The 17,757-nt window shown below is 50.0% G+C and overlaps 1 protein-coding gene across 1 annotated transcript in view; it reads left to right on the top strand.

The window, feature by feature from the left end:
* Positions 1-17,757, top strand: part of GABBR2 (gamma-aminobutyric acid type B receptor subunit 2) — a 255,169-nt gene that overhangs the window by 154,517 nt on the left and 82,895 nt on the right. Inside the window, exons 9-10 of the mRNA XM_070374928.1 lie at positions 11,761-11,841; positions 15,473-15,623. Of these exons, the coding sequence (XP_070231029.1) occupies positions 11,761-11,841; positions 15,473-15,623 (232 nt within the window). The remainder of the gene's footprint in view (positions 1-11,760; positions 11,842-15,472; positions 15,624-17,757) is intronic.

Below are 17,757 nucleotides of genomic sequence, written 5' to 3'. Positions count from 1 at the left end.
CCCAGGCTGCCTCAGTGCTCGCTGGCAGGATCTTGGAAGTCGGCCCATCCCACCCTCCCTCTGAAGACCTTGAAAGATGCTGTTTTTGGCTTCTTGTTTATAAAGTTCCTGGTGCCTTCTAAACCCTTTTATCTGTTGTAGAGGAAGCATTTAGTAGGAGGCTCTGTTACCGTCTTTGTAAAACTAAAACACAAAGTAGTTGGAAATGGGAGGCAGTTTAAGGAAAAAGATGAAAAGGAGAGCCAGGAATCCACGGTCCTGCTCGACTTTTTTATTCCAGAAGAGTAGGGTTGATATTGCAAAGAGTGTGGCACACAGTAGACCCTGGTGCAAGTTTATTGAATTAATCTGCAGGCAAAAGACCTGAATTCAAGCCTGTGCTCAGAAGTTTACCAGCAATGTGACCCAGGGCAAGTCACTTCATCTCCCTAAGCCCCAGTTCCTTCTCTGGAAAATGGATGACGCTAATGCAACCCTGCCTGTCCCCTGGGGCTGGGCTGTATGAGATCTTGCTCTATAAATTCTGGGTGATAGGAAACTAGTCACCTCACTAGCATGCTGCCTCATTCCTGACTAGCTGTTGGTAAATGTTTGCTGAATTGGTGAGTGATTCAGCTCATGGAATTTTGAAAGCATGTGCATTTATTTGTGGTCTCCAGTGGCTTGAGTCTAGGCAGAATGTCTGACAAACAGCGGCTGATCTTGACAACAGAAGCATAAACCAAACCTACCTCACAATGGCAGCCACTGCTGTCCCAGGCTAGAGAAATGAACGTTTTTTTGCAAAGTTAGGAGTGCTGGATAGACAGAACTACCTCTAAAATAATGTGTCAGGGACCTCCTGGTCCCTCTTGAGGGTGAAACATTTTTCCAGAGAGGGATTCAAAGCCCAAGCATGACCTTCCTCACCCCTGGCTTTCCTCCATTCAGTCCATTTTCAAGACTTCCCAGTGACCTTACCTCCCAACAGGACAATCCTAGAGGGAGCAGGTGTGCCGGATGCCATCATTGTCCCACCCGTAGTCCCTGAGCATTCATGGTTCCAAACAACCATCTTATTAAGAGCACCTGTACTTTTCACCCTGTGCAAGGAGCAGGGCCAATATCCAGGGAGAGAATGCTTCCAGGGCAGCCCGGAGCTGGGCATGGATGAGGAGTAGAGGATAAATCCCCCAGTGTCCTTCCTCCCTTGGTTGGAAACTCCCAAGAATCCAAGGTGTATCTGCTCTGTCTACTGAGGTCCCCATGGAATTGAGCCTCAGCTGGGCTCTCAGGAACCTGCTCATTAATGTACCTTGCCCTGGCTCCCTTCCCTTCCCTGTCTCACCTCTCCACACTCTATTAGAGTATTCAAGGATCACTCCCAAATAAATTACATGCACTCTCTCTCTTGTCCCAGGCACCCTTCTGAGGGATCGACCCATGGCTGTAGGTAAGGCAGGTATTAGTATCCCCTCACCACACACCTGGGGTGCAGTGGGCCTAACCCCCTTTCAACTCCAAGTTCAGAACGCCTCCCTCCAGGCCATTGCTGACTTGCACCAAATCACATGTAGATAAGGATGAATACTAGGGAATTGGCACTTTTTTTCCCCATAAGAGAAGAAAGAATCCATGTTACTAACGAAGTCTAAACATGGCTCAGAATTTGCAGCAGGGAAGGAAGTTGAGTGAAGCCATGATTAGAGCCTTGTTTATGCTGTTCTTGGTGAAACCCCAGCATCTGCTGCTCTAACTCACCACCCCTGCCTTCATTAGGCCTGTTTGTAAGAATTCGGTGAATGACAATCTGCTTGAATTCTGCACTGCTTCTGTGCAGCATAAAGGACTCAGACTTTGGAGTTTTATACTTCAGCACCTGATCTGAAAGAATGGGGTCTTCCACCATCTAATGACATAATTGTCATTCAGAAGGTACCTATAAAATGCAGGCTTGTCCTCCCCACTTGCAAACATTAATTACCGTTTGGTCTTCAGGGTAACAGATATGGTTCTATTCAGTGTGCATTTCCTGAGCATCTGCCAGGTGCTTTACCAGCTCCTCTGGGAAAGCCAAGTTGAATAAGATACGGCCCCTCCCCGCAGGGGCTTCATAATCTCCCTGGCCAAGTGCCAGTGCCTATAAAGGAGGGAAGATAATTTCCAAGAACCTACTAGAAAACTTTCGGAGCTAGTTTGACTCCAGTTTGAAACTCAAGGCTGATTTTTAATATCTTTTTCCTTCTGTGAAGGCATGTATCATAGCCCTCTTCACTAAGCCGTTGGTTTGGAAAGAGCAGTTGGTTGGACTGCCTCTCAGCTTGACGTAATTGAGTGGAGACATAGTCCACTAAACTGCAGGTTACACCTGAAGGGTTGTGGGTCAGCAGAAATGGAAGGACACAGATGAATATGGGCTCTTTCAGGCTGGAAGTCTGATCCTGAGCTTGATGCCTCTCATCCTCATGATCCAGGGCTTATTTTTCTTGGAGCTCAAGGAAGATGGCTTGGAAAGACAGAAGTATTTAGCAGACCTTGTCTTTCATTGAGCCACAAACTCTCCATGTTGAGGGGAACCCTGACTTTCCTTTACAGCATTGTCTCTGCTTGAAGGCCTCCAGTGACAGGGAACTTACCTCCTATCATGTGGAAAGTTTATGAGTTTCGAAGCAGGCATACCTAATCATTGCTAGCCACGCACTGTGGCTTAATCTTTCTGAGCCATCTTTTAGCACTTATTTTAACACATTATTGACCAGGGGATTTTTGCAGAAACTAACACCTGTGGCTGGTGATTTGTTATGTAAGTGAGTATTGAAATATCTCCTGTGAATAACAGTTGGCTAAGAAAAGATGTGTTAATACCTCTCTGGTCAATAACAAGTTAAAGTAGTAAAATGAAAGGTTTTCCTTGCTTAAAAGTAATGGTGAGAATCCACTGACATGAGGCTGTGAATGAGCCTGGCTCAGTGACTAACGCAGATGAGAGCCGTGACAGCTACGGGCTTCCTGCTTCTCTCATGACACTCTTCACAATGATCCCAGATTTACCATGTCCAGAACTGCTTGAGCAAGGTGCTGTCTTGCTTCCTCAGGACACACTTCACACTCCTCATTTGATGGAATGTTCTTATCACTGGTCCATGGAAGCCCCTCTGCTTGTTTGTCTATACCTTTATTTCCCTTATTTATTCTCATCTGCCCCAAGAAAGGCAAGCATTCTAAGTGTTTAATGCATATCTTGTGTTTGTATGTGTCCTTGCAAAATGTGTATTGCGGTTTTGTGTGCATATTTTGACTCTGCATCGAGGCAACTGGATGTTTCTTTATTTTCCCACTCAGCACTTTGTTTTTGAGCTACTCCACATGGCCGAGTGTACATCTAGGCCGTGGCCCTCACAGGACATAGCCTCCACTCCCCTGATGACACCACCTAGATCACCTTCAACTCCCTGGCTCCACACGTAGTGAGTGTCCTCGGACATGTTCCCTATGAACCCAGCTGGCGTTTCTTGAGGACAAATGCCCACGAGCTGAATTGTGGGGTCAGAAGGTGTGTCAACACTGAACATGCCTAAAATTTGCCAGACAGCTCTCAGAAATGTCCCTACCCACGCAGCTCCTACCAGCATGAGGAATTCCATGTCCCCACCTCCCAACCTCAGTTGGTGTTTCCCATCTCTCTCATTGTTTGCCAGTCTGAAGATATAAAGTAATATTGTACTGTGGTTTTAAGTGTCATTTGTCCCTGATTACTGATGAGTTTGGGCATTTCTTCCTGTGCTTGTCAGCCATTTTTTGTTAATTGTCGGTTCTGATCCTTGGACCACTTTTATTTTGAGGGTATTGCCTTTTTCTTGTTGATCTGCAAGAGTTCCTCACATAATTTTGATTTCAGCTTCCTACTGGGGCTTTTCGGAGAAGGCAATGGCACCCTACTCCAGTACTCTTGCCTGGAAAATCCCATGGACGGAGGAGCCTGGTAGGCTGCAGTCCATGGCGTCGCGAAGAGTTGGACATGACTGAGCGACTTCACTTTCACTTTTCACTTTCATGCATTGGAGAAGGAAATGGCAACCCACTCCAGCGTTCTTGCCTGGAGAATCCCAGGGACAGGGGAGCCTGGTGGGCTGCCGTCTATGGGGTCGCACAGAGTCGGACACGACTGAAGCAACTCAGCAGCAGCAGCAGCAGCATTGGGGCTTTAGGCTTTGCAAACATCTTCTCCCGTTCAGTCATTTGTCTCTAAACTTAAAGTCCCTGATGAACGGAAGTTCTTAATTTTGATGTGCTAATTTTCATTCTTTTTTTTTTTGACCCTATGGTTTGGGCTTTTGAAGTTTCTCAATGGTCATTTCGTGGCATCAGCATGGCACAGGGGTACTGAGATGGACAAGACATAGCCCTTGCCATTAGGGAACCCTGGTCTAGTAGGGGGCAGACACAGGACCCCCCACCTGAGTATTATAGGTGATAAGGGCATTCAGAGGAAAGTCTGAATCTGCTCCACTTGGCAGATTCCAGGAAAGCTACCTGGGAGAGGCAGCATTCAAGATTAACTCTAAAGGACCAGCGGGAGTTAGCCAAGAAGTGAGGAAAGGTGTTCTAGATGCAAATAACCCATTGTATCTGTACATGTTCTGTGTCTCCTCAGGCATTCAGCTTTTGTCTCTGGGACAGTTTGCATAAATCAGTGGACAGGTCTACCCTTGGCAAGATTATTATACTCCTGGGGCATTTGGCCAGCGTCCACTTAACCTGTTAAAAATCTCAAAACAAATGTCGACGAAGTTAACCTATTCAAAATGTGGCAGTGGCGTACCGTTTGTGCTAGAGACGAGTTGGGAGGAGGGCTCCAGGCCCAGGGAGGCCTCTCTGCCTGGTGCTGCTGAGAGGTACTGCCGAGACCTGCTTGCGCCCCATGGGAGGACAGTGACCGTCAAGGTCCTGTCCATGGGCAGTGACCAGACTTCACGGGATGGGGTGTGTGCATGCATGCTCAATTGCTCAATTGTGTCCAACTCTTTGTGACCCCACGGACTGTAGCCTGCCAGGCTCCTCTGTCCATGGCGTGGATAGGTCAATGAAGTAAAAAATCACTTCCCGAGGGATGGCTGACCAGCCTGGAGAAAAGCAGAATCAAGACTCAAAATCACCATGTCCCTGTCTCTGAAGCCTGGGAAGGGAAGTCTCAAGATGCACGCTTCAGTTTGGAGTGAGGAAGACCCTTCAGAGCAGTTGCAGAATCATGGAACAAGAGCAAGAGGGCACAGAGATTTCCACATCTAGCCCACTTGTTTTATCAACACCCAGGCAGAGGAGGGCACTTCCCCAGGACTCGTTACCGAGAAGACAGCAAAACCAAGACCCCTTCCAGGGGCCCTGTCCTCCAGCCAGAGTGCTTTCCTTTCCCTGAGTCCTAGAATGGAGTAATTTTATAGAATCTTTGATTCTCGCTGAGCCAAGGTTGTCTTTTGTTTTACATCTCAGAGTTTTACATTTCTAGATGTTTACAACAACAATTAAACCTTAAAGGACACATATACTTCCCTCGGGCTTCCCAGGTAGCTCAGTGGGTAAAGAATCTGCAGGAGACGCAGGAGATGGGGGTTCGGTTTCTGAGTCGGGAAGATCCCCTGAAGGAAGGCATGGCAACCCACTCCAGTATTCTTGCCTGGAGAATCCCATGGACAGAGGAGTCTGGCAGGCTACACACCATGGGTTCATGAAAAGTCAGACACGACTGAATGACTTGAGCATGCATGCATACATCCCTCAGTGCAGACCTTGAGTCCGTTGAGGAAGAATGAACCTTTGGTGGGGAGGGGAATAGAAGCCAGGAAGCAGGATGTGGGGTTCCAGCTGCAGCAGGAGGCAGGCAACCCTACATCTGGCCCTCCCACCCACGGGCTGCAGGCAGGAGGGAGGCAGGATCGCTGTGTGACTGAAGCGGTCCCCCAGCTGTCTCGTGGATGCTCTCGGGCCCACAGCCAGAGAGTATTTTCAGACTGGACTTTTTTCGGCAGCCTAATTTTCACCAACAGGACTTATTTTCTTTACGTATTGTCCAAATCCAAAGTTTGGAATAAAGAAAAATAAAAAATGCACTTTCCTAGGAAAACACTTTTTTTTTTTGCACCACAACAAGGAATTGGTATTATCCTACAGGAAAAGGGGCTCTGTGTTTTACAGTATTTTGAGCCTCTGAGAACAGAGTGTCAGCGTTGCATGGTTCTTGGTTTTATCCAGCAGTTTTCAACTCTAGTTATGCATTAGTCAACTTAGGGAACTTTTAAAAATACTGCCACCCAGGGTTCACCCTTCAACCCCACCCGACAACGCCCCACAACTAGAAATTTTAATATAATGGATCCATGTTGGGACCCAGGCATCTGAATTTTCTAGAAATTCCCCAGGTGACTCTAGTGCCTGGCCAGGACTGAGAACTATTGGAACCCCTGCAGTGCACTCTGTGGGTGGAGAAACCGAGGCCCAAAAAAAGAGAATGATCTGTCCAGGGTCACACAATAAGTCAGCAGCAACTTCCAGCAGGGCAAGCAGGGCAGGGAAGCGAGCCAGTGGCAGATGCAATACCACAACCCCTTCCCCCCGAGCCTGCTCTATTCTCTCCTGCCCCTGTGAATCCTCTTTCTAGCCTGTCCATAAGTCCCCTGTTCTGCAGTCTGCATGTCTGTATAAATGGTTGATGGTCTTTGCACAACAGAGTTACCAAGGAGCCCAAGAGTTAAAAGTTGAAAGTGGCTGGGCTGTGGATGAAGGGAGAAACACAGGGGACACCATCCTTCCCCTGAAGAGCCAGGCGGGGCGGGGTTGGCTGGGCCTAGTGCAGGGGAGGGGACCCTGTGCTGCCCAGGACCGCCGAAGCGAGACTTGAGGTTCCACTCAGGAACTGACAGGCTGGCAGGAATCTCAAGGCCTGGGCACATCAAGGGCATGGCTCCACCACAGCTTCTCACATGTCACCCCAGTGCCCTGAGCCCACAGCAACTGGAGAGGAGCAGTTCTCGCAGAAGCCTTCCTGGAAGAAGTGGATAGGATTTGGACATGTTGGTTTGCTAGAGGCAGGTAAAAGCCACCTTCCAGGCAGAGAGACCCTTGTGGGAAACAATGATAGTAAGAAAGCGCCATAGTATAGTAACAGTGTTCAGTTCAGTTCAGTCGCTCAGTCGTGTCCGACTCTTTGCGACCCCATGAATCGCAGCACACCAGGCCTCCCTGTCCATTACCAACTCCCAGAGTTCACTCAAACTCACGTCCATCGAGTCTGTGATGCCATCCAGCCATCTCATCCTCTGTCGTCCCCTTCTCCTCCTGTCCCCAATCCCTCCCAGCATCAGAGTCTTTTCCAATGAATCAGCTCTTCTCATGAGGTGGCCAAAGTACTGGAGTTTCAGCTTCAGCATCATTCCTTCCAAAGAACACCCAGGACTGATCTCCTTTAGAATGGACTGGTTGAATCTCTTTGCAGTCCAAGGGACTCTCAAGAGTCTTCTCCAACACCACAGTTCAAAAGCATCAATTCTTTAGCGCTCAGCTTTCTTCACAGTCCAACTCTCACATCCATACATGACCACTGGAAAAACCATAGCCTTGACTAGATGGACCTTTGTTGGCAAAGTAATGTCTCTGCTTTTCAATATGCTATCTAGGTTAGTCATAACTTTCCTTCGAAGGAGTAAGCGTCTTTTAATTTCATGGCTGCACTCACCATCTGCAGTGATTTTGGAGCCCCCAAAAATAAAGTCTGACACTGTTTCCACTGTTTCCCCATCTATTTCCCATGAAGTGATGGGACCAGATGCCATGATCTTCGTTTTTTGAATGTTGAGCTTTAAGCCAACTTTTTCACTCTTCTCTTTCACTTTCATCAAGAGGCTTTTTAGTTCTTCACTTTCTGCCATAAGGGTGGTGTCATCTGCATATCTGAGGTTATTGACATTTCTCCCGGCAATCTTGATTCCAGGTTGTGCTCCTTCCAGCCCAGCATTTCTCATGATGTACTCTGCATAGAAGTTAAATAAGCAGGGTGACAATATACAGCCTTGACGTAGTCTTTTTCCTATTTGGAACCAGTCTGTTGTTCCATGTCCAGTTCTAACTATTGCTTCCTGACCTGCATATAGGTTTCTCAAGAGGCAGGTCAGGTAGTCTGGTATTCCCATCTCTTTCAGAATTTTCCACAGTTTATTGTGATCCACACAGTGTTCAGGAACCCCACAAATAGCTCACAGTTACTTTTGTCATGACTCAAATAGCTACAACTTATTGAACACTTGCTGTGAGTGAGGCCCCAAGCCAGAAACTGCCTCTCGTCTCCTCTGTAGCCCTCACAGCCACTCTGAGAGCTGCCATTTTACACTTAAAGCCCAGCCGTTCACAGGGCGCAGCAGGAAGGGACGTAGGACCTGCAACTGGGAAGATTTTGCCCACCCAGGAGAGCTGGGTGAGGTCACAGTCACTAAACTACAAGGTCAGAGATTATGAATTATTTTTTAATCTTTGTAACTTTAGCAAAGAGCCTGGCACCCCATTGTTTATTGAGTGAGTGAAGTGATTAAGGGATTTAATATGCACAGCCTTCAGCACCCAGAGGTCCAAGGTCAGCTCGGTCAGGGAAGAGAACATAGCTAACCTTCCACCACTTGCTCTTGTGAGGGATTCTTCATTATGAAATAGCTCAGGCGGGCCTGGCATGCAGTAGGCACTCAGTAAGTATGGGCCGAATAACCAGCAACCCTGGTTGCTCAGTATGCGTAGGAAGATGTCTGAATTCGGAACTGAGACTCAAGTTCAGGCAACCCCTTAGTCGCTGCCCAGCATGTGGCCCTCAGTGTTCACTTACCAACTTGAGGCTCCTCTCTCACCTGCACGCTGGGGTGAATTACGCCTTATTCAGGGTTTGCTGGGAAACTCTGGATGCAGGAATGTGTGAAGCTCCCCTCCCCCAGCCTCCAAGCAGTGCCCCCAGGGAGAGATTACGGTGATTATGGTGTTCGTTGCAGGAAGCTGAGTATTATTTTGGTGCCGCAGGATGGATGGTACAGTGGGGTGTGTGAGTCAGAGGGGCGGGCTGTGTGGCTGGGGGCGCGGTGAGGTGCCAGCCACACCACTTTCCGGCTCCTGGTGATTTATTCCAATCAGCTTGCATATTTCATGTGCTGCCTCCCCACACCAAATAAATAAATCAGAGCCTCCTCTGAGCAGTGGGAGCTGATTAGGGCTGAGACTTCAAAAGGCCAGAGCAGGGATGCTGGAGCTCCCAGCAGAGTCTGCTAATGTGACATTTAGGAGCTGGGTGACCCCGGCAAGTGACAGCCGCTTACACAGTATGAGGCCCCCCCACAAGTGGCGGGGAGACCTTTGCAGGGAGAAGGAAGTGACTTTTACAGTCCTGTGTTCCACCTCCAGTCAAAGGAATGCAGGCAGAAATGTGGCCAGTGGGATTCCCTGTTTCATTTCCTGAATTTTGATAAGGAACCAGCAGCACACCTATGTCTCTGCAGAGAAATCCACTTAGAGCCAGAGCCCAGGGGACAGCTCCCCCAGCCACAGTCTTGGAATTCCCGCTGCTGTGTCTCTTTATGACCCTTGGGCATTCTGAGCACCAGGGTCTGCAGCTCTGGGTACTCTCCTGCCCCTCTGTTGGGCAGGTGGGCACTCCTGTCTGTATTTATTATACTCAGAATGCCCAGGTGGTCCATGGAGTGGGCAGCTCAGGCCCAAAACTGTCACCTCTCAGAGATCCCGCTGAGGTAGCCACATGTGGAAGCAGTCCTGGGTTTGAGCCTCGACTCTGCTCTTAGGATCAGCGGGGCCCTAGGCAAAGCTGTAACCTGCCTGAGCCTCAGTTTTCTCATCTGTAAAGTGGGACTGAAACCACTTAACTCCACACAACTGTGAGAACTAAACAAGGAAAGGCACATAAAGTTGAATCCCCTTGGCCCTTCCCTGCCGACTCGCCACCCTGTCCCAGCCTGCGCTACTCCGGGGCCCCACTCTCTACTCCTTGCCTTTGTCTTTCTGCCTCTAACCCCAGCTTGAATGAACTCTCTGTTCAAGGGGATCCTTGTCCCTGTCTTGGTGGCATGTGGCATGGCTGGCCAGCTCCCTTGTGAAATTGTCCCTTTCTGGTGTCCTGGCCCCTCTTCCTCAATCGCTTTGCTTCGTCTTTGCTCTGCCCACCCCAGAGATCAGTGCGCCCCAGGGTCTGCCCTTGATCTTCTCTTCTCACTTGGCACTGTCCCTGGAGGTCTCCTTCCTGCCCCCTGCTCCAACTCCCAGTTTACATGCTAATGAGCCCAACTTTCTCCACCCCCCCACCCCTGCTCCCCCAGCTCCAGACCCAGGATGTCTCTCCATGGGTACCTCAAGCTCAGCATGTCCAAACTGGAACTTGTCATCTTTCCACCTTCTTTGGCCCCTCCTGGGCTCCCCATTGGGAATGGCCCTGAGCCCCCTTGCCCCTCATTTGCTTCCTTCCCCTGTTCCCCATCTTTCCCACCCGCTGATCACCCATCTGTCCACATTTTACCTGGAGAAAAAACAACTTGTCAAATCTAATCCCCACCTCTCCATTCCTCCTACCACCACCCTGGGCAAGTCTTTGTCATGATCTAAGCCTGCCAACAGAACGGTATCAAAGATGAAGGTAAATTTACATGTATCACTTGGATCTGAAAAGATACCTGAACAAGTACATCTACCTGGAGGAACCCAGAACAGGAACATATAAAGGATAATTGGTGCTGGGTGTAACATAGAGCAGTGCGGCCTCTGAAGAATGTGAATTTTGCCTCAGGATGAATTAATAGGAATGTAATGTGCGGAATAAAGGAGGGGGTTGCCCTTTCTACTTGCTGCTGACTACTTGCATGACTTTTGATCATGCCTAAAGGGTATTGGCCAGTCCTTGGGTCTACACCCTATCAGACAGTGATATTGTGAGGTGTGGTCTAAGTCAGGGCCTGGAAATGGTGGGAAGTAGAAGTGATGTTCAGTGATGATGGTCAGTACGTGCTAATGACTCCAGCTCTCTCCACCCCCCACCCCTGCTCCCCAGCTCCAAACCCAAGGATGTCTCCATCCTGATGATGCGTGGGCACTGAGGTTGGAGGGCGGGGGCTTCCCTGGTGGCTCAGTGATAAAGAATCTGCCTGCAATGAAGGATATGCGGGTTCAATCCCTGGGTCGGGAAGATGCCCCAGACAAGGAAATGGCAACCTACTCCAGTATTCTTGCCTGGAGAATTCCATGGACAGTGGAGCCTGGTGGGCTACAGTCCATGGGGTCACAAAAGAGTCAGACACAACTTAGCAGCTAAACAACAACAAAAGGTGGGGTTCCAGGCGACTGCCAGAGGGATGATGTGTTTTTGTCTTCAAGTCTCTAGAGCTCTCCCGGGGCAGAGGGAGCAGGGGTGGTCTGTGTGGTCCTAGAGGGCAGAGCCAGATGGCAGAGTAAAGTTACAGAGAAAGCATTCGGCTTGATAATGCACAAAAGACTTGGTAATAGGCGGAGAGTCCGGTTTCTTGGTGGGGGGTAGACTCCCTAACCATAGATGTACTGCAGAGGATGAATGACCAGCTGGTGAGACCATGTGAGAAAGTGTTTGTGAGTCCACCTGGAAAAGGCAATGGAGGAAAGGAAAAGCCTGCAGGAATATAGCTGTGGCCTGTGGGCAAGCAAGAGCAGAGACAGGAGCACCCAGACAACAAACACAGGACTCAGATCTAACCAGCCACGGTCCCTTGTTTCCCGCAGACAGCCGGGAGGTGAAGGTGGGAGAATACAACGCTGTGGCTGACACCCTGGAGATCATCAACGACACCATCAGGTTCCAAGGTAAGGCACGTGGACTTCTCGGAGGAGGGGGCCTGCTCAGGTCCTCTCGGGCCTGGGTATTGTCTGAGAGCTGGGGACAAGCTCAGAGTCACTGGTTTCATGGAAAAGAGGGAACATCCTCTCCTCTCAGTCCGTGCACTCACTCCCTGAGGATGGGCCACCATCACTCACATGGGAGCTGAGTTCCAGCCCCTGGACGGGCCACTTGTGTTTGCATGGAGTGCTAGCTCTCACCAAGACATCTGTGTTTAAACCACTGAATGACCAAGAGTAATTCTTTTCATGTGTGGCCCAGTTAAATGTTGCTCTATCCCCCTCGGAGAAGACGTGGATGGGCTGGTAATAAGGCCCCTCCACCTGCTGCTCTTCTGGGAAGACCGTTCCCTCTTTTCTGCTGGAGAACTCCTCCTCAGCACTGAGAACCAGATCAGGTGACTCCTCCTCTGTTCAGCCTGCCCTGGTGGCCCCCACCTGAGTTCATGGCGCTTTTCTCTTTGCTTCCACAGTCTATCGTCTCTGTCACTGCCATGGCCACCGTCCCTTTGCACTGAAATTACTATGCTGTTTGACCATGAGCTCCCTGACTAGATCCTATTTGACTTTAATTTCCCGGCACCAGCCAGGGTCTGGCACATGTTGGGGCTCAGTGATATGTGATGAAAAAGTAATTCATGATTGATCAAGTCAGTGGATGGGTGGGTGGGAGGATAAATGAGTGAATGGGTGAGCGTATTAGTCAGTGAGGAAGTGGGTGGATGGATGGGTGGAAGGACAGGTGGGTGGATGGATGGATAGATGGGGGAGTGGGGCTGGTAGATGGCCAGCCTCATCAAGGAGTGGCTGGGGAGGAAGCTTGTATACCCACAGCACCAGGATGCTGTTACTTTGATTCCACTGGGAATGCAAAGACTAGACATCTGGCTTTCTGCACCTGGAGTTCCTTCTTAAATCCAAGGCCACCAGAAAAGGCGATCCCATGAACTGTTTGGTCAGCTTTTGGATCTATGGGATTCCTCCAAGCTCCAGGTGGTCTCAGAGAGGAGGCGTGGTCTTCCTGTTCCCACCTGAGGGAGCTGTCACCAAGCCCGTAGTCACATATTACCTCGTGGAGCCACAGAAAAATTCTGAAAGGTGGCTGGGTTAGTCCCGTCATCCCTGTTGTACAGATGAGAAAAGGCTCAGAAAACCCCAAATTCACACAGCCTGTGAGAGACAAAGCCAGTTCTAACCACGAGAGTCTGATCCCCAAGACAGGGCTATTTGCTCCCGGACCTAGGAGATCTGGGTTTGCTGAATAAGGATTCTGGGTTTACAAACTGAAAGAAAAATTCAAACAAAAAATAAACTAAAAACACAAAACATAACTGAGAGGAAAAATGTGAGTAAAAAATTTTAACAGCCCAGCCAGGATAGTAACTGGTTCTAGTTAGGAAGCACGAGGCCAAGGTAACCCTGAGGCAGCAGCTGTTCCTGGCTCACCTCCTGCTTCTCAGAGCTTCCCTGCACCGCCCAGAGGGTGGATGACCAGTCTTTGAGCCCAGAGCCGAGTCAGGACGCCTCTGGACGCAGGGCAGAGCCCAGCTCTCCTGTCCTCACCCCACCCGGGTTCAGCTCTCATCCAGCCCCTTGGGCCTTACCCACCCACCAGCAGTCTAACCCCCTCAAGTCTGTTCCACCCTTGACTATAATGTTGCACTGAAAGACACCCCACTCTGAGGCTCACATAGTCCCTGTTGCTCACAGAGAGGGGTGGTTCCAAGACCTCCAGGATGGCTCCCTGCCCCCACTTCTCTGTCTCCTCTTTCCAGTCTCCACAAGACCGCTTGCAGTTCTGCAAATGTGCCTTCGCCTGTGCTGGACCCATTGCCCAGAATGCCCCTTCGTCCATGTCTTCCTCGCAAACAGCCAACTACTTACCTTCCTCCCAAGGCTCAGCTCCCACACCATCTCCTTTCTATAGCCTTTCCTGAGCCCATCGGGCAAGACTGCACTCTGCTCCCTGCCTCGCACTCAGGCCTCCCTGTGCCTGGTGCTCTCACACCACCTGTACCCTACCACTACAGGCAGTTTGCAGAGTGCTGAGAGCACAGGCTTCTGGCGAGGCAGATCTGGGTACCAATCTGGCCAGCTTTGCCACTCACTATCTGTAAAAACCACTTAGCACCTGGAAAACTATTCCCTCACCCTGTAAAATGGGAATAATCCTCTCTACCCAGAAGGCTCTTGGATAATGCAGCCAGCGCTATGTGGGGAAGGGGGGGTAGAGGAGAGGAGAAGGGGAAGTAGCAGGAAAATTTTCCAGGGCTTGAGCTTTTACTTCTAGAGACAAGAGATAGTGTTACCTCTGTCACCTTGAGTTTGCTTTTGCCTTGACTTTTGGCCTCGAAGTCGCTCGTGTATTACCTTGCATAGATGTGCTTAATGCTTTACATTAATCAAGCCAGAGGATTCTTGGCTGTTTTTGAACCTGACAGCTCCCCTATACTGTTTAGATGGTTCATACTCTTTTTATCCACTGGATGTTTCCGAACACATTTGAACTTGCTAGCAGAGTTTTTAAACACAGGTGTTCAGGGGAGTTCTCAGTCCCTGCAACCCCATCTGCCCATCCTCTGCTTGTCTCCCGGGAGTGGAGGCATAGCTGAGGCTGGCACAGCCATGCTGGGGTCACCGTGAACCCTAGTGGTTCTCCCAGGTTTGACTGCTTTTGAGCATCTGGCTGATTCCACACATCCCCACTGCGAGACACACTCCTAAGTTTCACAGTCCCATAGCAGCAACCTGACCTGAAATAGCAACTGAGAAAGGAGGGATTTGTAAGAAATGAGAGGTGGGAGGGTGAGGAGGGGGTATCCCTGCAGTCTGTTCCTGGTAGAACAGGACGATTTTGCCACCATCCATAAAGATGAGTTTCCTCTGAGGCCCTCGTGGCTCCCCCCAGGTGCCTGATGTCCCTGAAACATAAACAGGGCCATCGCTACAGCCACGTGGCAGGATGAACCCTACAGTTTCTGTCCAGTCCTGGCACAGCAGGGAGGGGAAGGACTGCCAGTACCTTCTGCCTCCCGCGGTTAGTGAGTCTTATGAGACTGGAAAAACCAGAAAGAGCTTTTATAACATAATGACCTTGAGGCAGAAAAATCCACAGCCAGAGCACCTGCATGTCTCATGGAGTTGACAGGCAAGGTGTCCAGCCCTTGACATCTTGATCGGGTGTTGGAACAGAATCCCTGAGAGCTCAAGCTGAGTTCCTCACCCTCAGAGGCACCCAGTGGTACCCACTCCCAGCACCCAGCCCTGCCCCTTCCAAACCACTAATACCTTTTGGGGAATAAATGGTGATGGCTTTTCAACGTGGTGGTAGACCAAATCAAATTCTAGTCTTCTAATGGCTAATGGCTATTAAATGCATCACAAATCCCTTATTGATTCTGTTTTGAGAAAGAAATAAGTCCTGACTTAGGCTCCCTGCTGGGCATACTGGCCAGCCACTGGAGTCTGCTCACCCAGGAACACATGCTGCGCAGACTGTGTGCACAGGGGGCCGATGTCAAGGACAGCCAGGCAGGGATGTTCTCGGGGTCTGATTTGGGCACTGGATTCATCTCATGCCTTTTCCTTGATCTTCTAGGGTCTGAACCGCCAAAAGACAAGACCATCATCCTGGAGCAGCTTCGTAAGATCTCCCTGCCTCTCTACAGCATCCTCTCCGCCCTTACCATCCTGGGAATGATCATGGCCAGCGCTTTTCTCTTCTTCAACATCAAGAATCGGAATCAGAAGTAAGTCACTCATGCCCGTCTCTCAGATAGTGCTTTCTGGATTGACAAGCCTCATAGACAAAGTGTAGAATCCCCCACACGTCTTTGCCCCACTCCCCAGGGCCTTTAGAAAGCACTGCCAGAAGGGGACCACCGAGCTCAGTCAGGGCATTCCCCATCCGTACAGCACATCAAGGGCAGGAATGACCTCCTTCATCGTCTCAATTGACCCTGGAATAATGATCCCAGTTCCATAAGACAGTGCTGGCTCAGTGTCGGAGGCTGGAGCACCACCACCGAGACTGTGCTGCTGCGTGTGGCAGAACTCATCCCCTGGGTTTCCTGCACACTGGCCCTTCCCTCTCCGGAGGAGAGCAGCTCACTTTCTGAGTTATTCTGGTCAGCCGGGGGTAGAATGGGCTGCCACCCCAGGCAGTGGTGTTTACGGAGCACGGCCAGCTTCTCTGGTTTCCATAGCAAATCCCTGCACCCTGCTCCCCACCCTGTTGTAGGAGTGCTGAGCAGGGGCTCAGCATGTGGGCCATCAGGCACACAACCCCGTTCCTACCCCCAGCGGTGCAGCTCTCTGCCATCATTGGGCCCAGAAGCCACACAGCGTAGCCTCCCGGGCTGTAGGACCACGCGGAATCCCGAGAGAAGTTCTTCACTCTCCCTGCTTGCAGAAGCCGGATTTGGAGGCTCTGGATTTTTTGTTGTTGTTTTGGGGTTTGTTTTGTTTTTTATTTTAGAGGCAGCTGCTTAGGTCAAACCTATTTCCTGAAGAACGAGTTTTATTCTCTGTTGTCTTATTTATCACATACATTGCCTCAAAAGAAAAAAAAATTGAAGCATCTCTCATCTACTCTGTACAAACCTTGAATGATGACCATGCCTGTTAGCACTTGGCGCAAGGTCTGAGCACATAGTCAGCTCTCAATGTTAGATTTCCTTCCTACAAGTTGCAAGAGTTCTCATCATAGCAGCAAGTGGTCCCTGTGGTATGACTATGCTCCTTTAATTCCTTAACTGCCCCCTCTTGGCCTCCTGGTGGTGGGGGCGGGGGGGGGGATTACTCTTTCCAGTAGGCTGGCTTCTGTATAAATTTTTTGACTGGCCTTGCAGATTAAAGAGTCTGCAAAGAGATAGGAAATAAATGTCCCTGTAGTTCCAGATCCCCCTCTCTTTTCTCTTCCTTAATGTCTTTGTGATCCCATGGACTGCAGCACACTAGGCTTCCCTGTCCCTCACCATCTCCCAGAGTTTGCTCAAGCTCATGTCCATTGAGTAGGTGATGTCATCCAACCATCTCATCCTCTGCCGCTCTCGTCTCCTTTTGCCTTAATGCTACTCATCCTTAAGGTCCGCCCACCCAGGAAGCCTGCCTGGACTCCTGGCCTCTCCCCTCCCCAGCTTCCTATGGAAATAAGAATGAAGGAGCCTTAGGGATTCATGGTGTGCAAAAGGACGTTCAGGGACCCAGCCCCTTCTCAGCTTCGCATGTGCCCTAGTCAAGGACATCTGTGCTTTTATAGGTGAGGAAACTCAGTGCGCTAATTGGATTGCTGGGGGTGCACCTTGAGGGGTTACACAGGCGCTTGCTGGACTGAGGGCTCCTAATTCAAAAGCCCATGAGGGGTCCACAATTTATAGCCAGTCTTTTATCTCTTGACTATTAGTACTTTGACACTGCATTTAAGTGTGGAAGGATAAACAGAACTGCAGAATGCAAAAGAAATGCCCAGGGAACAACTGATTATAATTACAATCTGCCAAAGAGCACCTGGATCATGGGGGCACCTGAAAGCCCAGGACATTCTGAACAGAGTGTGCTGGGGGAGCCAGGCACCTCTGAGGGTACATGGCAGCCGTCTGATGGTTTAACACAGCCTGCTGAAGACCGGGAGAGTGAGGGCGGGGATTCCATTGCCCACCTCCGTCACCTGGTGCTGAGAGGCGCGTGTACGCGGCCCTGTTTGTGCTCTGGACAGTGTGAGCCTCAGGCAGCCCCAGTGGATACTGGCTTACCACCCGATGACCACAGTTCTGAGCAGCCCTGAATTTGCACCTATATGCCTCCTAGATCTGGTCCACTCAGCACGGGAGAGTGTGGTGTAGCCCAGCATTGTGACAGGTTGCTGAACTTAGAATTCTCTAG

This window comes from Bos mutus, chromosome 8, assembly GCF_027580195.1.
Source record: "Bos mutus isolate GX-2022 chromosome 8, NWIPB_WYAK_1.1, whole genome shotgun sequence".
Taxonomy (NCBI): domain Eukaryota; kingdom Metazoa; phylum Chordata; class Mammalia; order Artiodactyla; family Bovidae; genus Bos; species Bos mutus.
Note: the sequence above shows the minus strand (reverse complement) of the source record. Positions and strands in the feature narration are given on the sequence as shown.